The sequence below is a fragment of the Aethalodelphis obliquidens genome, unplaced genomic scaffold, assembly GCF_003676395.1.
Source record: "Aethalodelphis obliquidens isolate GAN/ISIS:26980383/991018 unplaced genomic scaffold, ASM367639v1 scaffold41, whole genome shotgun sequence".
Classification (NCBI taxonomy): Eukaryota; Metazoa; Chordata; class Mammalia; order Artiodactyla; family Delphinidae; genus Aethalodelphis; species Aethalodelphis obliquidens.
Window position 1 is genome coordinate 9,531,485 of NW_020837985.1, and position 26,998 is coordinate 9,558,482.

The 26,998-nt window shown below is 48.7% G+C and overlaps 2 protein-coding genes across 3 annotated transcripts in view; one reads left to right on the top strand and one right to left on the bottom strand.

The window, feature by feature from the left end:
- The window catches only part of SLA (Src like adaptor), a 34,180-nt gene extending 8,799 nt beyond the window's left edge, over window positions 1–25,381 (bottom strand). The window contains exons 1-5 of one of the 2 annotated variants that reach the window (XM_027132516.1): window positions 25,163–25,381; window positions 13,757–13,897; window positions 4,558–4,657; window positions 3,644–3,730; window positions 597–700 (exon numbers count right to left, since the gene is read on the bottom strand). In XM_027132516.1, coding sequence (XP_026988317.1) covers window positions 597–700; window positions 3,644–3,730; window positions 4,558–4,657; window positions 13,757–13,817 — 352 coding nt within the window. In that variant the 5' untranslated portion in view covers window positions 13,818–13,897; window positions 25,163–25,381. Of the gene's footprint in view, window positions 1–596; window positions 701–3,643; window positions 3,731–4,557; window positions 4,658–13,756; window positions 13,898–16,742; window positions 17,598–25,162 lie in introns of those variants that run through there. The other variant, XM_027132517.1, reaches the window with a different exon arrangement.
- TG (thyroglobulin) overlaps window positions 1–26,998 on the top strand; it is a 242,372-nt gene that overhangs the window by 159,199 nt on the left and 56,175 nt on the right. The gene's annotated exons all lie outside the window — the stretch shown is intronic.

Consider the following 26,998-nt stretch of genomic DNA (forward strand, 5'->3'; position numbering starts at 1 on the left):
GCTTCTGCGAGCTTAAGTGTATACGCCATTCCAGACACCTGCCAAGTATTTTCCTATTATTAATCCCATGTTATAAAGCAGGTAACTTAGGCTTAGAGAGAAGAGGTGACTTCTTAGTAATTCACGCAGGCCAAACTAGAGTTCGGGACCCTTGCTTCGAACCATGACGAAGCCCGGCTATTTCTTTTTCACTGAATTATTTAGTGCGTAGGATGTATGAAAATTAAAACAGTGAAGGTCATGGTGAATCTGCTGGTCCCGATTCTCTAAGCTGCCTGATTTCATTGTAGGGCACAGCCAGGACTAAGAATGAAGGTCTGCTGTGTAGTAAGAACACAACAGGTCTGCCAGGCCTGCTGTGGGTCAGAGCCTGCGCCAGCGACGCCCCCCCCCCCCCCGCCCCGCCCCAGGTCACTGCCCCCGGCTTCGGTGCTGGCCGCACTGATGGTGTGTGGGCTGTTGGGAGCTCACCGCGCCGGAGTGATTTGCATGCCTCATAGGAGGAGGGAACCTGAGCCAGGTAGTGAATGAGTCAGCCCGGAGCAAAGCCTGCATGTCTGACCCACGTACGGAAAGATGAATTGGAGGCTGCTCACCTCTCTTGGTCTCACTCTCCCTGATCATGAAGGAGCCGATCTTCGTGTCTGGCAGCTGCAGCAGCTCCTCAGCTTTGTCTCTGCCCAGCCCCTCAAACAGCCAGCTGGGGAGAAGAAAGACAGCCATGAGTATCCTGAATACACCCTCCCCCAAGAAAGACAGGAGGGATGCAGAAATGATCCAGGTCCAGCTAATATAAAACCCTCTGTTGGAATTAAAAAAAAAAAAGAGCAAGGCAATCAACAGTGCATTCATTCATTTAATCTTTCAAATAAAATTCCCAAGTACACACTGCAAGCCAGGTGTTACATTGGATAATTAGGACACAGAGATGCACAAAGCACCTTTCTTATCCTGTTTCTCAAATGCCAGCTGCATTGTGCCCATTCCGTATTATATAAAAGCATCCTAAAATGTGATAAGGGACCTATTTGGTAGTTTATTTAATGTCTATGTCCCTGATACTCTGACTACCCGGCTCCTCCACCCATGGGGGCAGGGACTGTGTCTGTCGTTTGAGGTTTTGCCTTTGTGTCCAGGTTATCAAGCTTGGTATATATCTGTGAGTGAATGAATGAATGAACATGAGAAAGGAAGGAAAGAAGGAAGGGAGGGAGGGAGGAAGGAAGGAAGGAAGGAAGGGAGGGGGAAGGAGAGAGGGAGGAAAGAAAAAAGAAAAAAATGGTGGTGCCTAATTTCACCACGTGATGCCCCACCTTGCATTCATTCTATTTCCTCCTTGTCTTCTCTTTTCAAGATATTTTAAACTCAGTTGTCATTGCATGATGCATTTCCATACGTTTCTTGCTTTTTTTTCACTTAACAATTAAAAAAAGCAGTTGTAATACTGTAGTCCAGCTTTTCAATGTAATGTTCACCTTCCAGAGGAGAGTGGGCACTTTGAATACGCTTTAGAAAGCAGCTCGGGACACAAAGGAATCTGTGTTCTAAAGGGAAGGGCCCTTCTCGTTTTTCAGACCAGGCTGGGCCAGATCTCAGCGTGGAAGGAAATGCTGTTAGCAGCTGGCTGGTGTGTACTCGGAAGCAATTGTACATCCTTTTTTAACTGACTCTGTTTCAATGAACGTGCCCTGGCTTTCAATCACACGTCTGGATGAGTGCATGCTGTGACCAATATTAACACTCTGCTGTTTCTCACTCTTTAACATTCCCTGTGGCATGAAAGCGGGCCATTGACGGGGCTGGCTGAGGGCTCCTGAAGCACCGTGTGTGAGAAGACATGCAGGCATAACATCCCATACCGTTTATTTATGTACTGGTCTCCAAGAAAGATTTTGTTACTAAGATCATGATGACACCATATTCGGCCAAATACTTCAACTATTCCCTTAGGTCTCCATAGTATATGGCATATTAATTATTGCAGCATACATGACATTCATCCTTTCAAGTCCTTACATGAAATTCCACTTATAAATATGAAGACAATAAAACAATGACAGTAACAACAGGCATGCATGAATACTAGTTATCGGCCACATACCATATTAAGCACTTGAAATCTAAGCCTCATGTCAACCCCCTAAGACAGGTAGTATTATCTCTCTTTCACCGATGAGGATACTGCGGGTCAGAGCGATTAAGTAATTTATCCAAGTTACCCACGTTGCAACTTACAGAGCTAGAATTGAGATGCATTTTTCGAATTCCATAACCGCTATGCTGCAACGCCTCTCTTCCTGTTATATATTTTAAGAACATTTATTGCATCTGCTAGATTGGAAGTGCTATAGTGTCAGGATTACATCTTATTCTTCTGGGTTCCTCACTCCCTGCCCCTGCCAGCATTCAGCACCACATCTTCAACATGAAGGTATCCATGCACGATTGCTAAGTGAATGGATGGATCAATGACACACAGCTGATGAGAAGAGTTCCATGACTCACTTCTCTTTCAGAACATAACTCTCATAGTAGCTACTGCCCCACCTCCGCTCAGCTTCGTCATCCTAAGCACAGAGACAATTTTGGGTATTCATCATCAAAATCAGTAACACTGCAATGAATTGCACTGAATTCTATGCTTCAAATATTCAGGCAGTTTGCTCTGCTTCCCCAGGTGAGCAGGTGGCATGCAGAGTCCTTCTCTGACTGTAAGGAAGTTATTTCTGGGTCCCTCAAATGGAAAGTGGAGTTCCCGTCTCCCTTCCTATATGCCAAGGTCTGGCCTTGGTAGCTCAACAGATGAGGAGACTGTGGCTCAAGGAGGTTAAGGAAGTTTTGTGAGGCCCCACCAAGGAAGCAGGGCTGAGACACACCTGTCCTGGCCTGGATGTGCTGGCCACCAGGGCCACCCGTCATGTCACAACTGCAGGGGAAAGCAACGTCCTTGCTTTCTCATCTGCTGTGCCCGATTATTTAAAGGGTCTCCTTTTCTGCTTGACTTCTCCCTTTGTCAGGTTGGGTACGTAAGCATTTTTGTCAGAGCCTGTTCTCTGTGTTCTGGATATGATTTGGTAAGAATGTAGCTAATACGTATTGAGTGCTGATGGTAATGCCAGGCATGGTTTCAAGAGATCTCCATGTATTATCCTATCTCATTTTCCTAACACCCCTAGACTTTGGTCCCATTACTATATATTATTATTCCTATCATTCTATACTATGATCTCTATTTGACACGTGAGGAAAGGAAACTGATTCTTAGAATGTTGAACAACTTGCCCACTGTCACACAGTGACTTGCCCACTGTCACACAGTGACAGAGGCAGGGTTTGAACTTAGACTGACTTTTGGCTGCTGCATCCTGTGGTCACAGTTCCTGAATCCTTATTGCTACAGGAACACCGCATTAGAGCTGCAAGGTCCATCATTTGTCTTACTATTGAGAAAATCGAGTCTCAGAGAGGGGAAGGTTAGCCCAAGGTCGCACCATTCCCTAGGGACTGAGCTGAGAGTAGAAGTGACCCTCTCGAACCAATACTTTCCTTTCCACTGTCCCAGGCTGGGATCTCTCTATGCAGATGTCTGAGTCACTTGCATAAAGATTATGCTTTATTGATGCTATTTTGGAAATGTACTCACCCATGGTAAACTCTGGCCACACATATTCCAGGAATGTAGCTCTCTCGACCAGTGCTAAGGGAAATGGCTTTCCACCAGCCCCCTTCACTAGAAGGACAAGAACAAATAGAAAAGAGTGAATAGGGGAGTGTCAAAGTGAATGAACGAATGAAGAGAGTAATCAGATTTAACCTGGGATACATTGGGATGTTCCTTTTTTAAGGTCTGTCAATGGCCATGTTAACTGGAATTTCTCCCTATGAAAATTTAGTTTTTAAGTGTATCTCCCCCATTCTGAGCTAACAGGAAATCTTCCCACAAGTTGGTAATAGCCACCTTTCAGGGATGAGCAGATGATGTTTCCAGCTGATCTTCCACAGTTGGAGGCTTTTTAAAATAAATGTTTGCTATGCTGAAATAGACCCTGAGATTTAACCAAGATAGTTTCACATGTCTACATCAATGAGGATCTAAATAAAAGGTGCTCAGAGCCCCTATTTCTTTTATAGCCTATTTTAAATCATGGAGAGACAACAGGCTAGAAGGCAATACCTTTCTGTTTATCATCAGAAGTTTTTTTCAGACCTCTGTGTCCTCTTTCTGAGTCTGCACTAATATATAATATCAACCCTGTCTGTGTCTGGGAGATGAGGCCAACATAATAAGAAGACGTTGGATCATAAAGCACCTCAAAAGCCAAGTTAAGGAATTAAATTTTATCCATCAGGCAATGGGGAGCCATGGAAGGCTCTAGAGTACTGGCAGCACTAAGGAGGATTAAGCATTAAGGCCTGCTGTATGGGCCAAATTTCTCACCTCACAACAGGACCAGGGCCCATGTGGAAATGGACAGCTATAGCTAAAATCTAATGATCCCCACCAAAATCGAGTTCTTCTTTTGGGGGCTTTGTAGAAGTTTTGGAAAGCTCACTCACTCAGAAATCACACGCAGTTTCTCCCCACGGCGGAATATCGGAGGGCTGATGTCAGGAGACGGGTAGTCACTCAGCACAGCCAGGAAGTCGCTGTCCAGTCCTGGGGAAACAAAGGCAAAGGGGATGTAGAGGCAGAGGTAAGATCTTCCTCGGGACTTTTCAGCTAAAGACACTTGATTGTTTTGAAACAGCAATTTTCAGCTGGTCCTCCTCTTCAGGGGTGGTGAGACAGGATGCTTGAAGGAACCCAGAGGGCCAGGTGACCTACTCTCATGATCAAGCCTGCCCTGGCCCTGACGTTCTCATCTGAGAAATGGGAATCCAGAGGTCCTTGAGCTGAGGTCACAAGATCTGACTCCGTGGTCCGCCCCTGTGTCTACTGATCCATATAATCTTGGGCAAGTCCTAGAATGCCTCCTAGCCTTGATTTTCCCATCGTTAAAATGGGGCTAATAATACCTCTTTCCAGGATTATTTTTATGAGATAAGATGAAAGTATGTAGCAGCACCCATGAATAATGAGATGCTGTGAAAACATCCCATCATATTACCATCACCTCAGGTACCCTCCTTGGGGCTTGTGGGCCCCATGTCTGCAACGTACCAGGGTTGGGGTGTCGGGCTTAAGCTCTGTGAGTTCTGAGGACCCACCAGGGTCAGGAGATATTAACTCTGAATCTCAACAAAGCCCTTCTTCCTTGTAGAATGGAAGGTACCGTGTCGGGAATCTACTTAATAGGGAGTTTTGCTGGGGAGGGAAGGTGAAAGAAATATTAAGTACTCATCATACACATGTTGAAAGTAATTCTGGTGAAGTTTTGAAAAGGAAAGCATGCTCTCTCGTTCATTCTGGTTCAGGTGACTACAGCTTACTGTAGACCACAGATAAAGAGATAGCATGAGAGTTCACGTTCTGACACTAAACAAAGCCTGGTTTCACAGCCTTAGTGATTTGCCGTAATTCAGATCCCTTAGCTGCAGGGGAATATCGGGGTATGTCTTTGGGGAAATAGCATATCCTACAAATTGGCAAATTCAGTCATTGTTCGCTGGGATGTTGCGTTGATCAGTCTGTCTGCTGGCTGGGCATCTGAACTCAAAATTCTGGGTAACATACCATTTATTCATTCATTCGCCCATTATTTATTGAGCACCTACTGTGGGACAAGCATGGCGAACAAAGCAAGCCAAGTCTCCCTGCTGTCACGGAGCTCACATTCTAGAGAATACGCCAATAATGGGGGGAAGGGTCGTTCCCCGCCCCCTTCACCCCAAGAAAATCTGGAGAAATCCCAGCCAGCACTTGGGCACCTCAGGCTTGGTGGCCACTTTCTAGGATCCAGACACCCTCATGCGGGACCTCTAGCCCCTGCCCCTTAGAGCCCACATGTCCTGTAGTCTCCAACTCACATGTCCCCTATCAGACTAAGTCGAAAGAGAGCTGAAGTATGAGGATGAATAAGAATAAATGAGAAACGAGTGATCACCATGGAAGAGCGCACTCAGACAGATTGTTCACTTGGGGAAGCTGAGTCACAGGCAGTGAGATGGAAATCAAGTGATTCACGGTGGCTACAGTCAGTGAAAGCAGGGAGGGCTCGTGAGAAGGAGTGGAGTCGCCGGGGAAGGGCTGACAGTGAGGCCTCTGACCTTCCCTGAGCCTGTGCGGAGGCCTCCCCACACTCTGCTTTGCTATAAAAAGAGTTCTTCCCTTGTGTAGCTCTGGCCCAGTCCAATAATTAGAGGTGGCACTGCAGTTGGGCTTGAAGCCCAGAGTCCTGAGTTTTAATAAGGGATGGGTCCAGACTTGATGGGACACGAAGCCTATACACATTTGGAGGTCCTCTTTAAGAAAAAGAGCACGAAATTGCAGATACGGTGTTAGGTAGGGGCCCTAGGAAGGTGCTGGGCAGTGAGTGGGGCCTGGTACATAGGGTTTGACCAGCTGCCCGGTAAATCGGCCCCGGTTCTGAGGCTGATTTGCCACTCTGAGAGTGGACCCATTTTCTCCTCTGAGGTGTGGGTTAGTCTGGGAAATGAGGGGTTGGAAAATGCTTTCATGATGGAAATCTGTCCTTCCTGGACTAATTGCTCCCAAATATGAAAGGACCAGTTAGTAACATGGTCTCCACTGCCTCTGAAGCTGTGAGATAGGCCATTGTATGCTTTTCTCAGCCAGCCAGGTTCCCTCATCCTCAGAGCCTGTGAACAGTCTGTTCCCTCTGCCTGAACTACACTCTGCTGTCCCCTTTCTCATCCTTCCCACCTCTATCAACTCAGAAGTCACCTCCCAGAGGGGAGGCTGGTCTGATGCTCGGGAGAGGCCCAGCCCTCCTCTTGTACCCCCTCTTGGGCCCTGGGCTTTTCCTTAGAGGCAATTAGCCAGGGTTGTGTGTGTTTTTGCATTTGTGTGGCTATCAGGGAATGGCTGTGAACCTCAGGAGGAGCTGTCTTGTGGCCCCTAGCCCAGCACCGGTCCTGTCCCACCCAGAATGCCCAAGGCAGGTTTACCAAATGAAGAGGTCCCCATGCTACTAGGACCTTGGAAAGTGCTACTGGGCTAAGGTTTTAAAGGGTCCAGGAGAAGGGAACCTGATCTGCAGCAAGCAGCATGGGGTGGGGAGGTCATCACAGAACCAGCCCCTTTTGAAAAACAAGTGTGGAAATGAGAGGCACAGCATTTATCTGTGCCGATAATGGAAACTTGAAACACGTTGTGTGTCTACAAGAGGGGCTGGGCCTTTGATCTCTGATTCAAGAGTAAGGCTGTGAAACAGAACAACCGTCTTTTCGTAATGCTAAAAACAGAAACAAAAACAAAATCCCATTATAAAAAAATTGTTTCAATCGGGGAAAACAGGCTTAAGGGGCTGGAGAGTTTCAATTTTACAATAACAGAGTTGAGTTTCCTGTGGAATTTTCGTAATAATGATTTTTTTTATAGCTATGACACAAACATTGCTGAGAAAATCTTGCAATGGAGCTTCCGCTTCAAGGTTATGGCCTTTGCGTGGTCATTTGCCAGGGATTTCAGGTCCATCCCTATCACCTTTTTCCCCAGCATTGGAAAAACAGAAGGCAAAGTCAGTGGAAGATAGAAAGTTCAGTTTGTACTTTTGTGGGAAGGGCGGCCATTCTAAGCAAGGTCAGGGGCCAGGATCCCAGCTAAGTCTTCCCTGACCTTAGGTCCCTACGGTGAAATAAACGCAAGATAGGAAATTTAAGTTCGCTCATAAAGTTCAAACACATTATTATGGACTTCTGGAGCCCCTGGCTTTGTGGAGAGCAGAGCATTTGAATTAAGTCAGATAAATGAGTGATACAGGGAAGCGGAGCTCAGAGGAAGCAGATGGGATTATGGCAGACTCAAGGAAACAGATTAAGTGAAGAATAGTGTGCAGGGCAGACAAAAGAGAATCCAGGGAGAATTTTCGGGAGAGAGAACCGGCTTTGAAATAAATCAGGCCTGGCTTGAATTCCACCTCCTCAACTTAATTGTTCTGAGAGTTGGAGAAAGATTTATTTTTAACCAATCTGAGCTTGATTTCTTGATGTATAAAACTGGGAAATATCAAAATGGGCTTCATCTGATTGGGTTAGGATTCATGAGGAAGTGTCTGTATAGAGCCTGCCTCAGTCAGTGGCAGCTGGTATCATGTTTATGGCACGGGGTAGGGTTATCATGCCGTAATCCAGGCCAGTCTCAGCCAGTAGTGTTCTAAATTCTGAAAAGCCTCTAGTCCCATAAATTTGAAAATATTCTTATCTTCTAAAAACAAACTCCGTTTGCTGAGAACAGAAGATGAAATTCAAGAGACCAAATATTGGTGATAGCTCAACTCAGAAATGAATCAGATTGAACACTGCACGAAAGTGTAAAATAGGAAATGAATCCAAAAAAGGAAGGAGACTGAGGCAGAGCTTACTAGCCACAAATATTAGTGGTCAAAAGAGGACAGGCCCTTTTTCTGCATTATTATTCCTTAGAGTAGTATTATCATTTCTTTTAAAATGCTGAAAACCTTTTAGTAGATCCCATTTATAACCATCTTGCAAAAGCAGCCATTCTTTACTTCCTTTGCTCCAATACAATGCTGTGGAACATATATTCTTATTTAAAGGGTGAAGGAACCAAGGCTTGGGGGCATGTTAGGAAAACGTCTGGGGGAGAGCATGAGGGTTTCCAAGCTCACAGTCGGGTGCCTAAGCCACTCAGGCCTTTTTGAGACGTAGTTACCAGGCTCTTCCCAGTTGATCTTGACCCCTGACAGGCTGAGACAAAGGCTGATGTGAGGGAGCCTTCAGAGCTGGCACAAGGAGCTCAGTGCCGCCGGCAGGAGAGGAGTAACCAACCCAGTGAGTTCAGCTTCTGCTTTTGCATTTCCTTGAGTCATGCTCAAACTCACGGCCTCGGGAGGGGTGAAAGCAGACCTTACTTTTAGTATCTTCTACTGGAAATACACCCCCCACCCCCCAAACACACACCGAAACAATAAGACAGGGCTAGGCAGACTGGCCTGATAGAAGATCTACTGAGTTCTCTTGGTTACCACGAAGCATTTGTACCTGTGGGTCCTGTATTACGGGCTGGAAAGTGAAACCCAGTGGCCCAGAAAGCTCTTGGCTTCTCCATCACTCAGATGGGGCAGAATGGGACTGAGCAGACCTCTCAGACAGTACAGCCAGGTGGAGAGTCTTGCCAAGAACACACAACCAGTAAGTTGAGGGCCTCGTTTTGGAACCAGGTAACCTATCAGCAGAGGACGCAGACTCCGTTCTTGATGACCTGGTCTTCTCCTGGTCACAACTGAGTACCACCTACACTACCACTTACTTAATAGCATTTCTCTTCATGTTAAATTCAGTTTCAAAAAACCTTTAGTCCCCTCCTAAGCAATGTGAAATCAGGGGTTTGATGGACTAATCATAATTTGTATGGTATCCGTTAAGTATACGAACGTTGTACATTCAATATAAACGTTGAATTATCATGTTGCACCTAAAGCCATAGTATGTACCAGCAGTGGGGTAAGTGAGACCGGATGGGAAACCTGCATCTAGTCAAAGATCTGACGCGGTTCCCGTCTTGTGTCCCTCACAAGGGCGCTTGAGTGTCTGTGTCATTAAATCTGGTGACCACGCTCTCTCTCACTCCAGAAAACACATGTGCTTCTTGCAAGTCTGTCCCCTCCAGGCACGTGATGCGTGGGTGAAGAGCGGGGACTAGATTCAGGCCACTGACTTCCAATCCCAGCCGTATGGCCTCGGGCAAGTAACTAACCCTGTTCGTCCCTCAGTTTCCTCAACTGCCAAGTTGAAACGATAATCGGGATCACCCCCGCACTGTGTGAGAATCCAGGGTGTCTAAAGCACGTGGCATGCGCAGGCGCATCCGAGCACCAAGTCACTCGAATTACCCCCATGTTACCCATGAGGACAGAGAGACACTAGGGAGACAGCTGGCTTCTCTCTCTCTTTCTCTCTCTCCTTGTGTGCTGGTGTAGGGGTAGCTCTGTGGTCTGCAAGTTTTAGGGGACTTAAGATGCACCGGGGGCTTGTACGAAATCAGGTGTGCGGCTCCCTCCCGCCACCCCTGGATTCCCACAAGCAGGTCCAGGGTGGGGCTCAGGAATCTGCAGTTTTGATGATTACCCAGGGGATTGAGGCAGGTGGTCTGAGCACCACTCTCTGAGAAGTATTCTGCTGTCTCTGAGGTTCCCTGCCCCCTCTTCCTCCCCCAGAGCCCCACCCGCCCCTCTTTCCACCCACCCTGGCAGCACCCTTGATGCTATGTAAATGCACAGTTTAGCATTATTTCCATCCTTGCACAGAAGGGGGTCTGGGTTTGTGTTACCACCTCTGCCAGTGAGATCTCACTTTAGGCCAGGGCAATAAGAAGATAAGGAACAGGGAGGGGAAAAGATCACAGCAATGTGACTGAATGCTCTTTTTAAGGTGGAAATATGCTATTTCCCTACTCCTTGGGAGTTCCCTGGCTCTCATTCAACTTTGTACCGCCTATGTCGGGCCCAAAACAGGAGTCTGAACCATGTGTAGAATTTGCAGAGAAAATGAGCTGTTTGGGATGATTTGGAAACAAGTCACGGAATCCCCAATTCTATCACTTTAAAACTTTTTTGGGGGGAAGGCCATTTAGACACAGCCTAGTACAATCAGATAGCCTTAAATGGAGTTAAATAAAAAAAAAGTTCTTCTACCCACACGTATCAGGTAGCTGCTTTGTGCTGCCATTACTGCTGGGGGGGATCGCTCTGATCTCCATGTGAGAGCCTCCCTCGTGGGAGGCTGTGTGACTTACCTGTGGTCAGGTAGCTCCCAGGGGACAATACGAGAAGCCCAACAAGGCCATTTGACTTCCAGACCTGCCCTATTTCCATCAAGCCCTGCTACCTCTCTGGGTTTGTGATATTCATCTCTGGGAACCAGACTAATCAGGAATGTTCTTGAAAGCTTAGTTTAGGAGAAAACCGATGGGCAAACCCGTATTCCAAAGCATTCACAATCCTGCTCAGGACACTTGTTGGTCTAGAAGTCCACAGGTTGGCCTCCTGCTGACCCCTGTGTGGGGCCTAGGGCCTCAGGCCCACCACTCAGGCTGATGTCAGAGGAAGCACTAATTGTTTGTTGGCCCAAAGCAATGCACTCCCGCATGACCTCCTAGGTATTTGAGACCAGTCAAATGAGTAAGCAGGAGTGTTACCTGAGAGGTGCTTGTTCCATGAAAACCCACATTCTCTACATCATTTGAATCAAGACTAATTAATGTAGCATCAACTGTACCACCTGTCCCTTATTCAACTAGGTGTCAGAGAAAAGAGGAAATCAAGTCAGGACCGATCGCAAAGGAAACTTCTCAGGGGCGGGGGGTGGAAAAGCCGCCCCCCGCCAGCGCTTGATGTGGTTGTGCCTGGGTCACACACTGGGTGCGACCTGGGGAATTCTCCGAACCAGGGGGCGGAGGGGCGGGGAGACCCCTCTCCCTCCTCTCTAGAGGTGACCTCCCACCCACACAGTGGAAAAAGAGAAATTTATTTCATGATGATTTGCATTGAGAAAATAAAGGCAAATGGGCAAGTCCTTGGAGGCCCGTGTTTTCATGGGGTTTGCTCAAGCATGCCGCCCCTGCCAGCCCCGCCAGCCCCGTGGGAGGGGCGACCACACACGATGGGCTCGTGGGCGGTGCCTCCCCTGCCCTGGAGCCGGCGCCCTGGCCTGGCAGTGTCGGTCCTCCAGAAGTGGCCATGACCAGAGGAGGAGACTGAGACTTGAGCTGGGTTGGAGGAGGTGAGGGAAGGGGCCCAGGTCCTCCCCCACGGCAGCAGGAGGACTGCACACAGCTCTGAGCTTTGCATCGGAGGGAAAAGCTTCCCCCGCTCGCTCAGGGGGCCCACGGTGCAGCTCCAGCTAATCACGTGGTCCCACCTCCGGGAACATTCTTCCTGTCTTCCCCCACTTCTGTCTGGGAGGGGTATCGAGGAGCTGGAAAGGAGGGTTGCTAGAATCGCCCCGCATTTTACTGGAGCCGGGGACAGAGCAGGAAGGTCTGTGCATGGTCACTTGGGGACATCTGAGGAGTCATGAGACTGTGCATAAGTTGGGGGTCTCCACTTTGGAAAAAGTGAGAAGGCGGCTCCTTTTTGAAGGGCCCCGGAAGTCACGGAGTGAGTGGCAGGTAGCGTCATGGCACCTGGCTCCGTCCCCGCTCCGCTCATGGGGAGCTGTGCTCGGCACGCACCATGCTGGGCGTCTGTGCCTGTGAACGTGACCCAGTTCAGTGCTGCAGGGGATATGGTGGAACCAGGTGGGGTCACCCCCATTAGGAGGGAGGGACCAGGCCCCAAGTACTGTGATGTAAGGCGGGAGGCCCAAGTGTCCCAAATCCCCCATGACTCACCCTGGGGACACTGATGGGTCACACATCCTCCTGACCATCCCCTTCCTAACTCCTCAAGGACCCACAGGTGCACCCACACTGTCCTGCTAGGAAATAAAGGAGAGGGTGTTGGTGGCCACCAGCACCCCTGAACCTGGAGCTCGATGGCTTTGCTCTCAGCCTTACATGAGCTACAAGGAAATTTTAATAATTAAATTCCTATTTTTTAATTTGTATTGTTTGAGTTTCAAATTATAATCTCTAATATCATAAATGCTTGCATTATGTTACATGCCTAGATCATCATTGCGGATGTCCCCTCCCAGCTCTCGGGCCATCCCTGAACGAGACTCTGTAGCTTCGGGGGAATGGCTCACTGGCATCTCTGGGAAAAGCTGATTCTTGTCATCCTCAATTAACCCATCACATTGTGCCTTCCCCCTAGAACGCCTGTCCCCTGTGATCCTACCAATGGACACAAGGATTCCTTTACTTTCAGGAAGATTTCCTAGGGCTAGTGGCTGGCTTCGTAAAGTTACACTGAAAACACTCCAGCAGAGCTTTGATAACATTATATACCCATGATAATATCATATACCCATGATAGTATCATATACTCATGATAGTATTATATACCCATCATAATATTATATCACAGCTGGCAGGCTATGGTACGAAAGAGCCTAGGTTTCAGAACCAGACCCACCTGGGTTGGAAATCTGACTCTACCAATAGCTAATATACAAATTACATTTGCTTTGTGGGCCTCAGTTTCACCACCTATAAAATAAAAGGATCAGGGCTTCCCTGGTAGCACAGTGGTTAAGAATCTGCCTGCCAACCCCGGGGAACACAGGTTCGATCCCTTGTCCAGGAGGATCCCACATGCCGCGGAGCAGCTGGGCCTGTGCGCCACGGCTGCCGAGCCTGTGCTCTGGAGCCTGTGAGCCACAGCTGCTGAGGCCCATGTGCCTGGGGCCCATGCTCCACAACAGGAGAGGCCACCACAATGAGAAGCCCACGCACAGCAACGAGGACCCAATGCAGCCAAAAATAAATAAATAAATTTATTTAAAAAAATAAAAGGATCGAACCAGCTGCTTCGAAGGTCCATCGCAAAGTGCCAGTGATTCGGCATCCTTCCAGGACACCATTGTGGATCTTTTTTTAACATTTAACTACAAACATGTTAACGCAAGCAAAGCGAGAGAGACAACTATAAGGAAGCCCAACGTACCCACTGCCCTGTTTTAACAGCTGTCAGCACCCGCATTGCCCCGTCTTCGCCAAAGAAGCCAGACTTACCCTCTGGGCTAGGCAGAGGCCTCTCGGGAGGCGCCGGGGTAGATCGCATGCTGTTTCCCATTTTTCTCTCTCCCCGGGCTGTCGAAGCCACTCGAAGCCAATGGCTCAGGGGATCCACACGGAGAGTGAGCCACGAGCCCTCTGGGTGGAGAATGACCCAGTTTAGAGTACATCCTGCATCATTCTTTCAGGCAGCTCACTTCTTGAAAGGCGGGTGTTTTTATGTGAAGATGAGATTCGTGAAAGTTGGTTACATTTGTGCAGCTCTACTTCTTTTATCAAGGGAATGACAGAGAAAAACCGCAGAGAGGGAAGTTGCTAGCAAGTGCTGTCGGTGGAGAAAGCTTCCATTCCTCCGCACGGCTGACAGCAAGCAGCCGGCAGTGTTTGTGTGACAGACTGAGTGCCTTTCAGATCCCCCCACCCTGGCTCTCCTGAGCCCTGACCCTCAACTCTCAGGGTCCTGGCATTCGGAGCTCTTAAAACTCAGGAGTTATGTGGCTCCACAACCAAAAGGGGGTGAGAAGAGGGTACTTTCTGTTTCCACTTTCTCTCTTCTGTTGGAGTTTCTCAACATGCTCTAAGCAACGGTGACGAGTGAAAAACCCTGACCATACAGTTTGTTGGCTGCCTGCTTCCCGTGCTGCTACAGCACTCTGACTTTTGATTATCTTTTGATTATTATACTTTTGATTTATATTTTATGTATATATATTATATGTATATATATTAATAATATATGTATATATATTATATATATACATATATAATAATATATATATACATATATAATACATATATAATAATACATATATAATAATATATGTATATATATTAATATACATATTATACTTTTGATTATCGTAGAATCTCTGCATCCCTAACCCCATTTTGCAGAAAGGAAAACTGAGTCTCAGAGAAGGTAAGGATTTTGCCCAAGGTCACACAGCATGTAACCGGAGAGCTGGGATTTGAATGGCTGATGCTAAGTCTCCGGTTTGTTCCATAATGTTCAAATTCTGGCTCTGCACGTGCAAGCTAGGTGACCTCGGGCAAGTTCTCGACCTTTTCCTGACTGTTTCAGGGAATAATAATAAAACAACATTGGGTTGTGGCTGCAACGTTAATAGATAAAGCCTGTGAAACACTTAGAACACGACCCGGCATAAAATCCTTGTAGGTTATTGCCATTTACTGTGTGTTTTCTGTTAGTCCATAGTGAGAAAAGCTTGAATTCTGGGGCTTTGTATAAGTATTTTGGAAAAGGACTTAAATGATTCCAGCATAGACGTGTCCTCCCAGGCTGCTTGAGGCACAGAGAAGAAGGCCACATCCTTAGACAGAACTATTCCTGTCTCCTGGGGACAAAGACAGTTGATGGGGCAGAATCCCCCAGCCGGTGTCCAGCCCACTGGGAAACTTGCATTCCACCCCATTGTTTGTCTCCAGTTTAAGAGCAATGCCTCATGAGTTTGAAAGGGTCCCAAAGTCAGCTAGTCCAACCCCCAGCTTGGCCTTACATCCTTCCTTTATGCATTACAGTTTCAGATACTGGAAAGATGGATGCTCTCAGAGCAAGGCCTTTCAGAGGCTGAGGGAGGTCTGCAGCGCTTCCTAACTGAGGGGAGGGGATACCTGGTATATTATGAAACAAGGAAAACCAGAGTGAGTGTTCTTTGAAAGTTAATCTATTTTAACTACTTACATGGACAGTTTATCACTTACAACTCAAGCCAAGAGATTGTAGTATCATTGTGCTGTTCCCAAGATAATGGCAAGACTTGCAAAAACTGTAAACTCATAATGCACTGCAGAACATGTGGCTGGAATGGGCCACATGCTCAAATGAGGAGGCCTGTCTTCTGAGCCTGTTGGTCTTTGTGACTGGACACAATGGGCATAGTTTAAGGGTAAGGCCCCTCCCGATGCAAGGTCAGGGCCCTTCCTGCAGGTGGGGCATGTTTTAACAGCAGCACCCTGGCTCCAGGGGGCAAGGACGAGTTTTCTTTGTCCCTGGCCGGTCCCTGGTCTGGTGTAGGCACTCCCAGAAATGTGCTCCCCAAAAAGTGCTGGGAAACCACACCAGTGGAGGGACTGGCAACCTCATTCCCTGCAGTTCAGCGTCTCCTGTGCAGGACCCTGAGCCAGTGCCCGGAGGAAGGCGGCCCACGGGGTCCCACCCGGAGGACAGGGAAGGCCACCGCCTCTGGGGCCCCACCTGAGGTTGGTCCAGGGAAGGAGCGAAGCAAGCAGACTGCCTGGGGGGCCAGCGCCCCACATGAGATGCACAGATGTTCGAGAGGCACCTGCTGCCTCCGTCCTGCTCCCAGTGCCTTTCTAGAGCCCACAGTCTCCCCAGTCCCTCAGCCTCCCTCTCTGTTATCACCAAGGCCTTCAGGCCTCTAGAGAAAGCTCTCAGGACAGGTGGAGGAGAGGCCCTGGCAGCCCTCTCGTGCGGAGATGACTCTGAAATGTGTGCTGGCCTCACCCCTCACTCTCCCGAGGGTCCTCACCGCCCGCCCCGTCACCTGACTCCTAGAACAATGCCACTCTGCTCCCTGCAGCCTGATGCTTGGCCTCCACGATCGGCTAGACCCCAGGACTTGCGCCTTTCACCCCCGACCAGAGCACCAATAGGCAGGTGAGCTCCCACCCCTGCAGGCATCCCAGGCCCCTTCTCTGCAGCTTGTCTTAGCCGTCCACCTACTCCGTCTTCTCCCCGAGCCACTTCCAAGCGACAGCCTCTAGCCATCATGTCCAACACTGGTCTCTACACCAACAACTCCAGAAAAGTCGTGGGGAGAGACTTTGTTATCTATCCAAGTGAATTCTCTCTGTCTAACAACTTTATAATTCTTCTCTGGCATTTGTGTGCTATTTGGAGGAGTTCAGGGAATCCAATATAGAAAAACAAAACAAAACAAAAGATTGAAAATTGCATTTTACAGATGGGAAAACTGAGGTCCATCCGAGGAAAGAAACATACCCACGGTCTCGAGATGAGAAAGTGGAGTGGAGGCTGGGAGCCCGGGTTCTCGGTCCTCTCCTTGTTTCTGTCTGGCAGGTGGGCGCAAGCTGTGAGCAGGGGCTGGGCTGGGCTGCAAGCACCGTATCCTGCCCGCGCTTTTCAGAAAAGCTCATCGGTCCAGCTGCCCCTTAGAGGTCTGCTCGCTGGCTTCCTACCGACTCCAAGTAGGAGTGAACTCATCTGAAAGAGGCTTTGATTTGAGAAGAGCGGAAGTGCCTCCAGGGACTGAGAGCTGGGGTCTCCCCAATGAAATGACTGAACAATCTGATTTAATCTGTGACAGTTTTATGCAGTGGCTGGAGGTGGGAGCGAGGGTATGAGAGACAAATGCTTCTAGAAACAATAAGGAGAGAGCCACAGAGAAATGAGTTAATTAACATTGGCTGTGAACAGTCTTGCTTTCCTTCTCCCTTTTCTTTGTGATGTCAGAGGATTGAAACTGGCCTCCGCCTCTTCGTTTTCCCCCAGTCTTTGGACCAACGCTTCTTTTTCTCTGCATGACCTTGGGCCCCAGTTTACTCTTCTTAAAAATGAGATGAGTGGAAAAGGCGATCTCCAAAGAGAGAGCCACTGAATCCCTTTCAATTCTAGCAATCAAGACGCAGTGACCTTTGGAAAATTATTACTAAGAGAAAAGACCCACTGTCACTTTCTTATGAAGTCCCATTAGACAGAACCCAAGCCTTGTCTTTACATCCCTCGGGATCCAGGCCAGGCAGTTCAGGTGTGCTATATGCCCACCTCCTGGTGGGCAATTAGCAGATGCCACTGCCTTTTATTTTCCCAGCATCCCAGGAGGCAGAGTTTCCCAGCTCACCTTCTCTGTGTAGGGGTCAGCCAGTTAGCTCCCCTGCCCACACACCTGGGGCTGGAGCCCCGGAGACCAGGGATGCAGGGGCCTACCTTCCCCTCCTGGCTTCAGAGCCCACGTCCTTTTCCCAGGGCCATGCTGCCGTCTCCACTGGAAGCCAGGTCCCCGAGGGACTCTGTTCAGCAAATGGCTGGCCACCCTTTGAGCGGACACCTGGCGTGGAGAGGTCACAGGAATGTGGGCTGTGCCGTCTCCAGCTGGTTTCTGTTTGACCAGATCAGGGATCCTTTTGTCACGTGCTCTGCGTTATCGTGTGGACACAGGGGCTCAGACTTCTCAGAGCCTTCCACTCCCAGGGCAGCATCCCAGGACAGCTCTGTGCATCTTATCCACTTGGTGCTTCTAAAAGCCAGGCCTCGCTGTGGGAAAGGAAGTAACCTGAACCCCTTCATCGTATGGCAAGGGGGCGACAGCTCGAGGAGCCCCAACCAAGGGAAGGCAGGTCTGGGACAGTTGGGAAACCTTGGCGACAGTTGGAATGTGAACACCTACTTAGGGATGGAACCCTCCCTTTGGCCCTAGGTATTTCTTCCACAGAGTGTGACAGCGGGAAGCCCACCCACGTGACCTGCTTCTAAGGTGTGGGAGCAGATGGCCCGGGTGGGGACCCTCTTCACCCGTCACATCCAACCCCCCACAGCAGCACCACCTTAGGTGCTCAGCCCTTCCTCTGCCAGGCACCTGGCTCAGCATTGTACAGCCTTCATCCCCTGGGTGGCTCACAGCAGCCCTGCTCTGCAGGCGACATAAATTAAGTAACGTGTCCAAGGTTATACGATCAGTAAGAGGACCAATGGGTTTTAAACCAGGTCTGCCTGACCCCAAAACCCCTGCTCTCAACTGACCATGAAATGCTGTCCTGCTTCTCTGCCCTCTGGTCCAGCCCAAGAACTCAATGGAAAGTGATTTTGAAAGGTCATCAAAGCAAGCTTCGGGGACCATAAACTTTAGGGCGAAACTTCAGTCCAGGGGGCTCAGAGGTCCCGAGGGGTCTCTTGGATGTCAGGTGGCAATGTTTGGAAGCCCAGGGCTGGGGATCTGGCTGGGAAGGGCGGGCGGGGCAGGAGGGACAGGAGAGAGAAGCCAGTTAGGGCCTGCTCAGGTTCAGCTATCATGGCCACTGTTAGGTCGCCTGGCATGGTCAGAAGGGCAGGAGTGAATCGTGTGGGATGTTTTCCAGCCTTTCAAAGCATTGTTTTAAAGAACTATTAATGCTATGGGGGAAAAAAAGAACCCAAAACAAACAAACAAAACTCGTCATGTTCATACTATCTCAATTTTATAAAACTTTAACATATATATGTAGAAAAATATTAAAGGAAATTATTGCCAAGATGTTTCCAAGGGCTCTCTCTGAGTAGTGATTTTATAGGTGAATTTCTCGATTTCGTATTTACTCCTTTCTAAAATGCCCCGATTTTTCTCCCATGTGCCTGAATTGCTTTTATAATCAGAAGCAGAACTAGAGAAGAATGAGGGTGCCTTGCAAAGAGGGTTTTCAAAGCAAGCAAGCCTGAGTTCAGATTCCAGCTCCCTGGCCTACTGGCTGCGTGTCCTTTAGCGAGTTATTGCACGTCTCTGATCCTCGATTTCCAAATGCAGACATTTGAGATATTAATACATGCCCTGAGGGGTTATTCTGAGGATTAAATTAAGGTCATATTTAAGCAGAGATAAGTTTGGTAAGATGGGATAGCTACGGATTTACCCACGCTGGATCCCTTGGGGGTACTGGGTGGCCAGCTAGGTCACCAAGCTTGACCTAGCTTGAGCAGTCCTTCCCCTCCTTGGGCCTCGTGCAAGCTTGAGCAGTCCTTCCCCTCCTTGGGCCTCGGCTTCTCAAATATGATGGGGAAAGAGTTGGGCCAGACAATGGCTCACAGCCCTTTTGCCTCAACTACCGTGCCCCCCACCCCCTGCCCCGTGCCCCGTGAGTGGTCCCAGGTATCCGCCCAACTGCCTTGGTACTTGCTCAGGGCTGCCTGTGGTCTGCCCTCCGCACCAGGGGCAATAAGAGCTGGGACAGGGCCTTAGCATCGGTTGGCTCCCCTGCCAAGGATCTCGCAGGATTTCCGGGGGGCACCCCACCACATCCTGACCTCGCTTGGCAGGTGCACCACCCCTGTGACCCACATCGTTCCCTGCTCTCCTCTCCGGGCGGGTGCAGCCACAGGCGTGTCCTCCCTGCCCCCCAGGCCCACCTTCTCCTCCTGACGCTCCATGGAGAAGGAGGCTGTGATACGGTCTGCTGGTTGAAACCTGTTTTAACAAAATTGCCCCAGAAGCTCCACATGAAAAATAGATCAAAGCAAGCTGCCGGTTGGAGGCTGGGGACTCAGCACTCTTGCCCCTTTGTTTCTCCTGATAGGACTCCCTGATCCTAGGATATCATAAAGCACCAACTGAAACAGAGCAGTTCAGTGCCCTCACATTACAAAGAAAAGGCTCAGAGAGGGCAAGCCATCTGCTCAGTGTCGCTCAGTAAGTTTGGATAAGTGCTATGATCCCCTGTCCAGCACCCTGTCCACCACAGAGAGCCATTGCCCATTTGCCAGCACTGACCCACATGTCCACGAGCCCCTTGCACCCTCGGGTGTCTGGAAGGGGATCTCATATGCCCTCAGGATAAAAGGGAGGCTTGGCTTTACCCTAAGACCAGGGTGGATGCATCCTAGAAAACAGTTTATGGTCATTTTAGGGTGTCGTAGGAAGAAGCCAGATTTGGGACCTCTTGGTGCTGGGGCAAATCTCAGTTTCACCTCTTAGGAAGTCACTAAACTTCTTTCCACTGTTTTTTGTTTGTTTTTATTTTAAAAAACGAGCATAACCATATCTGCCTTGCTGGATTTTTCACGAGTAAGGATTAGAGCGTAGGTGTTACAAAACGAGCACATTGCGGGGCAGGGGCGGGGGGCTCTCTGTGGCTCAACTCTCTGCTGACAATAACTGTGCTACAAGCAAGTGCCTTCTCCCCAAACCTACGGATCCGTGTGAGCACATGTATCCATCCATCTGCCCGCCCGTGCATCCATCTCTCCTTCCCTTCATGGCTTTTAACACGTCATTGAAGCAAAATTTCAAATGTCCCCATTTCTTTTTTTTCTAGATCAGCTTTTCATACTCAGAGTCCCCCCGCCACAACCAATACCCAGGGCTGGTGGGATATGGTACCTCCAGTCTGTGAGGCTGCTGGACACTGAACACATCTGACAAAAAATGGTCCAAATGAGGTTCAGGCCCCAGGCCGGGTCCTGGATACCCTCATAACCTATAAGCTAACAATGAGAATCCTGGGCAATGAGAATAATCCTTGGCAATGAGAAAACAGTCGTAAAGACAATTATTTTGATGTTAGGTCACACAGATACACAATTGGACAGAATGGGACAACAGTGAATATGAAATAGGCTTTTCCTTTCATTTCAAATCTGGATGCTTGGGAAATGCAGGACTCCTTAGAAAGAGGAGGGCATCTGGACATGTGGGCCCAGGGATCATGAAGTTAGTGATTCCTCTATTACATCGCTTTTCCCAGCAAGACTTAGTTTTGCTTTTGGGTCATACACACGAACCACCAGCAAGGCTCATAAGCTTATGGAGCGAGATGAAAATTCATATCTTGCCTCCTAACGGCATTTGCATGTGCTGAGCCCCGCGTGAATCACTTGTCGAAACACACAGGTGCCCGGGGTGAGGATCCCCGAGCTACTCCTTTTCAGCTCACCATTCCATCCTTATCTCTTCGGCGTCACCTGAAGTAGATTATGATTCTGACACTCACTTCTGTGATTGTTTGATGAATGACTGTAAGTGCCGTGAAGACAGAAGTCTGTTTTCACTCAGAGCTGGAACACGGTAGATGTTCCATAAGGAAATAAAAGGAATAGATGGAAACTGAGGAGACACTGTGCCTGCAAGAGACACGCCACCGTCATTATGCCTCTTGTATGATTGAGGAAACCCAGGCCAGAGAGTGTACATCACTTGTCCGAGTTTATCACCAAGCTGGTAAAAGAGAAGGCAGGGTTTGAACCCAGGCGTCTGGCTCCAGAGCCTGACTCTTAAATACTCTGCTCTGAGGCATAAGGAAATGGACAGATGGTTCCATAAAGCTGAATCGACCCCTTTTTATGACAAGATCACGGCACTTGTGTGCTAGAGGGTCAGGTACATCACAGGTGTTCAGTAGATGGACCAATAGGCATATTGATAAAGTGGTATGTTGGGAAGTGGGTCCTGAACACTGGGTGCTTAGAAGTTCTGTTCAGAGGATGTATTTTTTAGCTGACTGTCCATGTGACTTGGAAGGTCTGGAGTCTGGAAGAGTAGGGGAGATAGCACATCTGTACTTTGAGAAGGAGCGCGGCCGCCTGCCAGGGTTCACGTGAGAACTAAACTTAAAGACTTCAGTGACAACTGGTTCCCCTCTGCTCTCTGTCCTGGGCTCGGTCCCCTTCGTGGCTCACGCCACTGTTCGTCATTATGTATTTGTTTCTTTAACAACCCCAGGTTATAAACTCCCTGAGAACACGATCCCATGTCTATTATATTGCTCAATGAAAAATCATTACCTAGCAGGTGCCTGGCACATAGTAAGCGCTCACTGAATTCAGTCGAGTGGATAAAATTACCATCTACAAGTACCCAGCACAGTGCAGGCAGGCGGGGCTGTGCTTTCAGGGGCAGCCTGACCCTCTCAAGGTGGCCCTCTGCCCCTGAGCACAGTTGGGAGGACGACTCCCACTTTCTTCTGAAGCTCCTTGAGTCTCCCCACCTTCCCTCCCCCCTCCCCAACCCTGAGCCCCCCGGCCATGGTCCCAGCTGCCTGGATGGTGCCAAGGAGGGAAGTGTGACTTTGCAAAGCTGTTTGACAAAAATAGTGAGCCACTTTGAGGCCACACAGTTTCTGTCTGTAGCTCAAGTTACCGTAATGAAATGAGACCCCTCCCTTCGTGGTTCTCAGATAGGAGGAAGTGGTTCAGACCCAGTGTACTTATTTCCTTTGGAACTCTTGGGGAGGAAGGAGAGGGAGGAAGTCAGTCACACAGTACAGCCTCAACGCATATTCATTAAGGGAAGGAGAGATGGATGCACGGGTGGGCAGATGGATGGATACATGTGCTTACAGGGCCCTCACGTTGGCTGACAAGAACCAAATGCTCTAGCCTCACATGCTGGAAAATTTTAATGAGAATTTTAAGCTCCAGCTTCTTTCAGAGCTGGGGGAAATAAATTCTTGCTGAATGTCAAATGAAAAATTAAAACCCAGCAGCATCTATTAATGCAGGAAGCTGATTGGGGTTTATTGAAATGAATCATTTCTAAGTCTTTAAGAAAGATCCACTCCCCTTGGAAATACATCGCCCGCACTCGAAGCTCAGCGTGGGGAAATTTTTTCTGTAATAGGAAAATGATTTCAGTGCAATACAAACCTACCCATCCCATGTCTGTTTCACTTATATGAGATGGAAGAACACTTAGAAATAAGCGTTCAGAAAAATCATGAAGGAATGTCCAGGTCATCGGCTGTGCAGTTTGACCCATCATATTTAACACAGTCTGCTACTGTTTACTGCCTAGGGGTATACAAGTAACTTGGGGTACTTTAATTGTCTGGGTTAGGAATAATATTAATAGCTGCTATTTAGTATTTAGCGTCTCCTACATACTGTATATAATTTAAACTTCTTACTAACACACACGGAAGCTGGTCTTCTTTTTACGAGGAAAAAACTAACCCTCAGAGAAGCAAAGTAACTTGCCCAGAGTCACTCAGTTAGTTCACTGGCGGCTGACCCAGAACGTTGGCCCAGGTGTAGCTGATTAAAACAATGGGTTTCCCTGGTCTTACTTCCCTGATTCTAGATCCGTTTAAGATGCAGGAGTCTAAATAGCTTTCAGTCTGTCTGTTCCATCGTTTGTTTTTTTTTAATTACTACTTTTCTTGAAGTTTATTTAATTTATTTTTTATACAGCAGGTTCTCCTTAGTTATCTATTTTATACACATCAGTGTATCCGTGTCAATCCCAACCTCCCAGTTCATCCCACCACCATCCCCGCCCCGCTTTGCCCCCTTGGTGTCCATACATTTATTCTCTACATCTGTGTCTCTAGTTCTGCCCTGCAATCGTTTTTTAATATTATTACTGTTATATTTGTCAGAGCATGTTAAGCACTCTTGAATAGCATTTTTCCAACTGGAGACTATAGATTGCACCAGATTTTGCCAGAACTTTGATTTGGCCTTACCTCCCCAGTTTTAAAAGGACCACAGCCCCAGTTTGCGGCACCTTATAGCAAACTACAGAAAGACGATTTGCAACTATGGGGTGTTATTTCTCCTAAGACAGAAGCACTGCTTTAAAGACACACTTTCGTCCTTCCCACATCTGCGCTCGCTGAGGTAAGGCTCCCGCTTCCCCACCTCAGCCGTTGGAGCCCTCAGAGGCTCTCACCAGCTGTGTGACTTGCATGAATCACCAAGATTCATAACCTCTCTGAGCCTCATTTTCTCATTTGTCAAAAGCAAATAATCATCGTAATCTTACAGGGTTGTGCCGAGGAGTGCAGGAGAAGAACCTTTCATGCAACACCCCTCCCCTGCCACTCAGCTTGGCAGACTCTTTCCCTTCACTCTGCGTGCATAACCCTGATTCAGGACAGTCTGAGGCCAAAACCCAGGTCGCTTCCCTGACACCAGGCTCTCTGGACATCTAAGAACCTAAAAAGATGTGGAGTGTGCCGCACTCCCAAGGGGATTCTGGTTCTCCCAGATCTCTTCTACTCCTCACATCTTGTTTTCAGGTTTTATGTGCCTGGTGTGTTTGCCCTTCCTTTAATACTGCTCCTGCCCTGTACACAGCCCACCTGCTTGGATCCTTGTTGCTTATTATCATCCGCCCTTGTTGGCATCTTCCCACAGAAGATCCACACTCCCAAACTCCTAGAAGCACTATTGTGATGTCCACCTGCCTGGGCTCCACGTACCTTTAGACATCATGACTCCACACTGATAGCATTTATTGAGCACCTACTATGTGTCTGAAACTGGCTTGGGCACTTTGCATATGTCAGCTCATTTCATCTGCTCGATACCTGTGTGAGTTGGGTACCATTATTCCTGCCTCACAGAGGAGAGAATGAAGGCCTGGAGAGGTTTAAATGTCTCGCCCAAGGTCACGCTGCTAAAAAGTCTAATAGCGAGCAGGAGAGCCCTCGGTAAGAAGCCTGCTATGTGCTAGGCTTTTTTCTGCGGCTGGAAAAAACCTTCTCTGGCAGGAGCGTGCCCGTCCCAGCTCTCCCAGCCCTTCCTGCCGTGCGGTTCCCCATCACTGAGCAGCCACGACGTGCCAGCCGCCGTGTTAGGTGCTGAGCCTCGCTTGGGACCAGGCTCTGCCTGTCCTCCCAGAGCACATCTGTCTCCAGAAAGTCCACCTGCTACCAGCTGTGTGTCTCTGGGGTCCTGAAGCCTCCCCCGCCCCAGCCCCCCCATGCCCCCCCAGATACCTTCAGCAGCTGGGCATGGTCTCCCCTGGGAGTAGCTGAAGCAGGGCCGCCAGGAGCACCATCACCGCCTCTCCATCAGCTGCTGCTTCTGCGGCAGGGTGAGCCTTGTGCGGTGCTGAGGAACCCATGCTGTCAAGAAGCGCAGTTGCTAAACCAGTTACAACTTCCTCTGCTAGAAACAAGAGAGGCTTGCAGAAGGCAGGTTCCTGTTTTCAGCAACGGCACCGAGCAGACTTCTCTCTGTAAGGACAGGGCAGATAGCAGCATTGTTCATTTTTTTTTGACAAAGCACTTGGGAATATGGGCAGCTTGGTTCTAAATGTCTAGGCCACGCTTGGCTTTCAGACACTGGAACTTTTTGTCTCTAATTAAAAGGCAGAGGAGGCCAAGAGGCTGCTCTCACAGTCCCCAAAGCTCCCTGGGTCCAGGGAGGCTGTAGTTCAGAGCTGCAGCTTCTCTTTTCTCAGTTTATTGATGTCACTGCCCAGTGGACCCTGGAGCAGAGCTTCTGGCCCTGGCTCCGCTGTAGATGAGTTTTTAATTGGCAGAGGCTTGAAATAGTGGGCATCAAAGACCCTTTACAGAAAGGAGCAACCCACCAGCCTTCCCAGGGAGGCGCACCACCCCTCGGCTGTGCTACAACCAGAAGAAACTAGAAGGGTTATGAAAAATAATCAGCTTCTCCAGGTTTCTGCTTCAAGTTGACTAAGAAAACGGGGTAACTGAATGTGTGATGCTGGATCCTGGATCAAGGGAGAAGGACTAGAAAAACATTGGGATGGAGGTGGGGGATATTCAAATATATACGGTATGTTAGGTCACTTGCGTCGATGGTAATTGTCCTGGGCGTGAGAATGACATTATAGTTATGTGAAGAAAGTGTTAACTTCTGAGTATTTAGAGGTCAAGAGGCATGGTGTCTTTAACTTTCAAATGGTTCATTAAAAAAAAAAATGGGGGCTTCCCTGGTGGTGCAGTGGTTGAGAGTCCGCCTGCCGAAGCAGGGGACATGGGTTTGTGCCCCAGTCTGGGAGGATCCCACATGCCGCGGAGCGGCTGGGCCCGTGAGCCATGGCCGCTGAGCCTGCGCGTCCGGAGCCTGTGCTCCGCAACGGGAGAGGCCACAACAGTGAGAGGCCCGCGTACCGCAAAAAAAAAAAAAAAAGAAAAAAAAAAAAGAAAACACACACGCATACAAAGAGAAAGAGAATGAGAAATGTATTTGAGAAATGAGAAAGCAAATGTGGCAAAATGTCATACTTTGTCAATCTAGGTGAAAGGCATAGGTGCACTGTACTATTTCAACTTTTTTGATGGGTCTAATAATTTTTAAATGATAGTGTACAGCTCCCTGTTCATAGCATGTGAGTCTCAAGCAGGAAAGCCCAGGCACATGGGGCGCAAGGGCTTGTTGGTGGCAGAGATGGAAGCTGCCGGGATGCCGACTCCAGGCGGCCCGCCCGGAGTCACCTGCGTGAGCTGGGAACACCAGATGAGTTCCCTCTGAGAGCCCTGGCCCAACCCGTGCTTCACAGAGAAGACAGAGCATCCAGGGACTTGCCCAGAATCACACAGCTGGTCCCCAAGCAGAGCCAAGGCCAGTGTCACGGCCCCAACCCAGCAGGGCCAATACGGCCGGCGGGAACAGTCATTTAGAAACCTCTCTCGGTGTTGTTCTCGAAGATGAATTAAAAACACCAGGGCTGCTTCTAGATTTAGCAAGAACTCTGCACTAGAGAGAGGATTCCTTAGACAACTCGTAAAAGCCCCTGCTCTGCACAGGGCACCCTGGGAAGGTGCAGAGGAGATGGTGCAAAGACTGAATGGATGATTCGC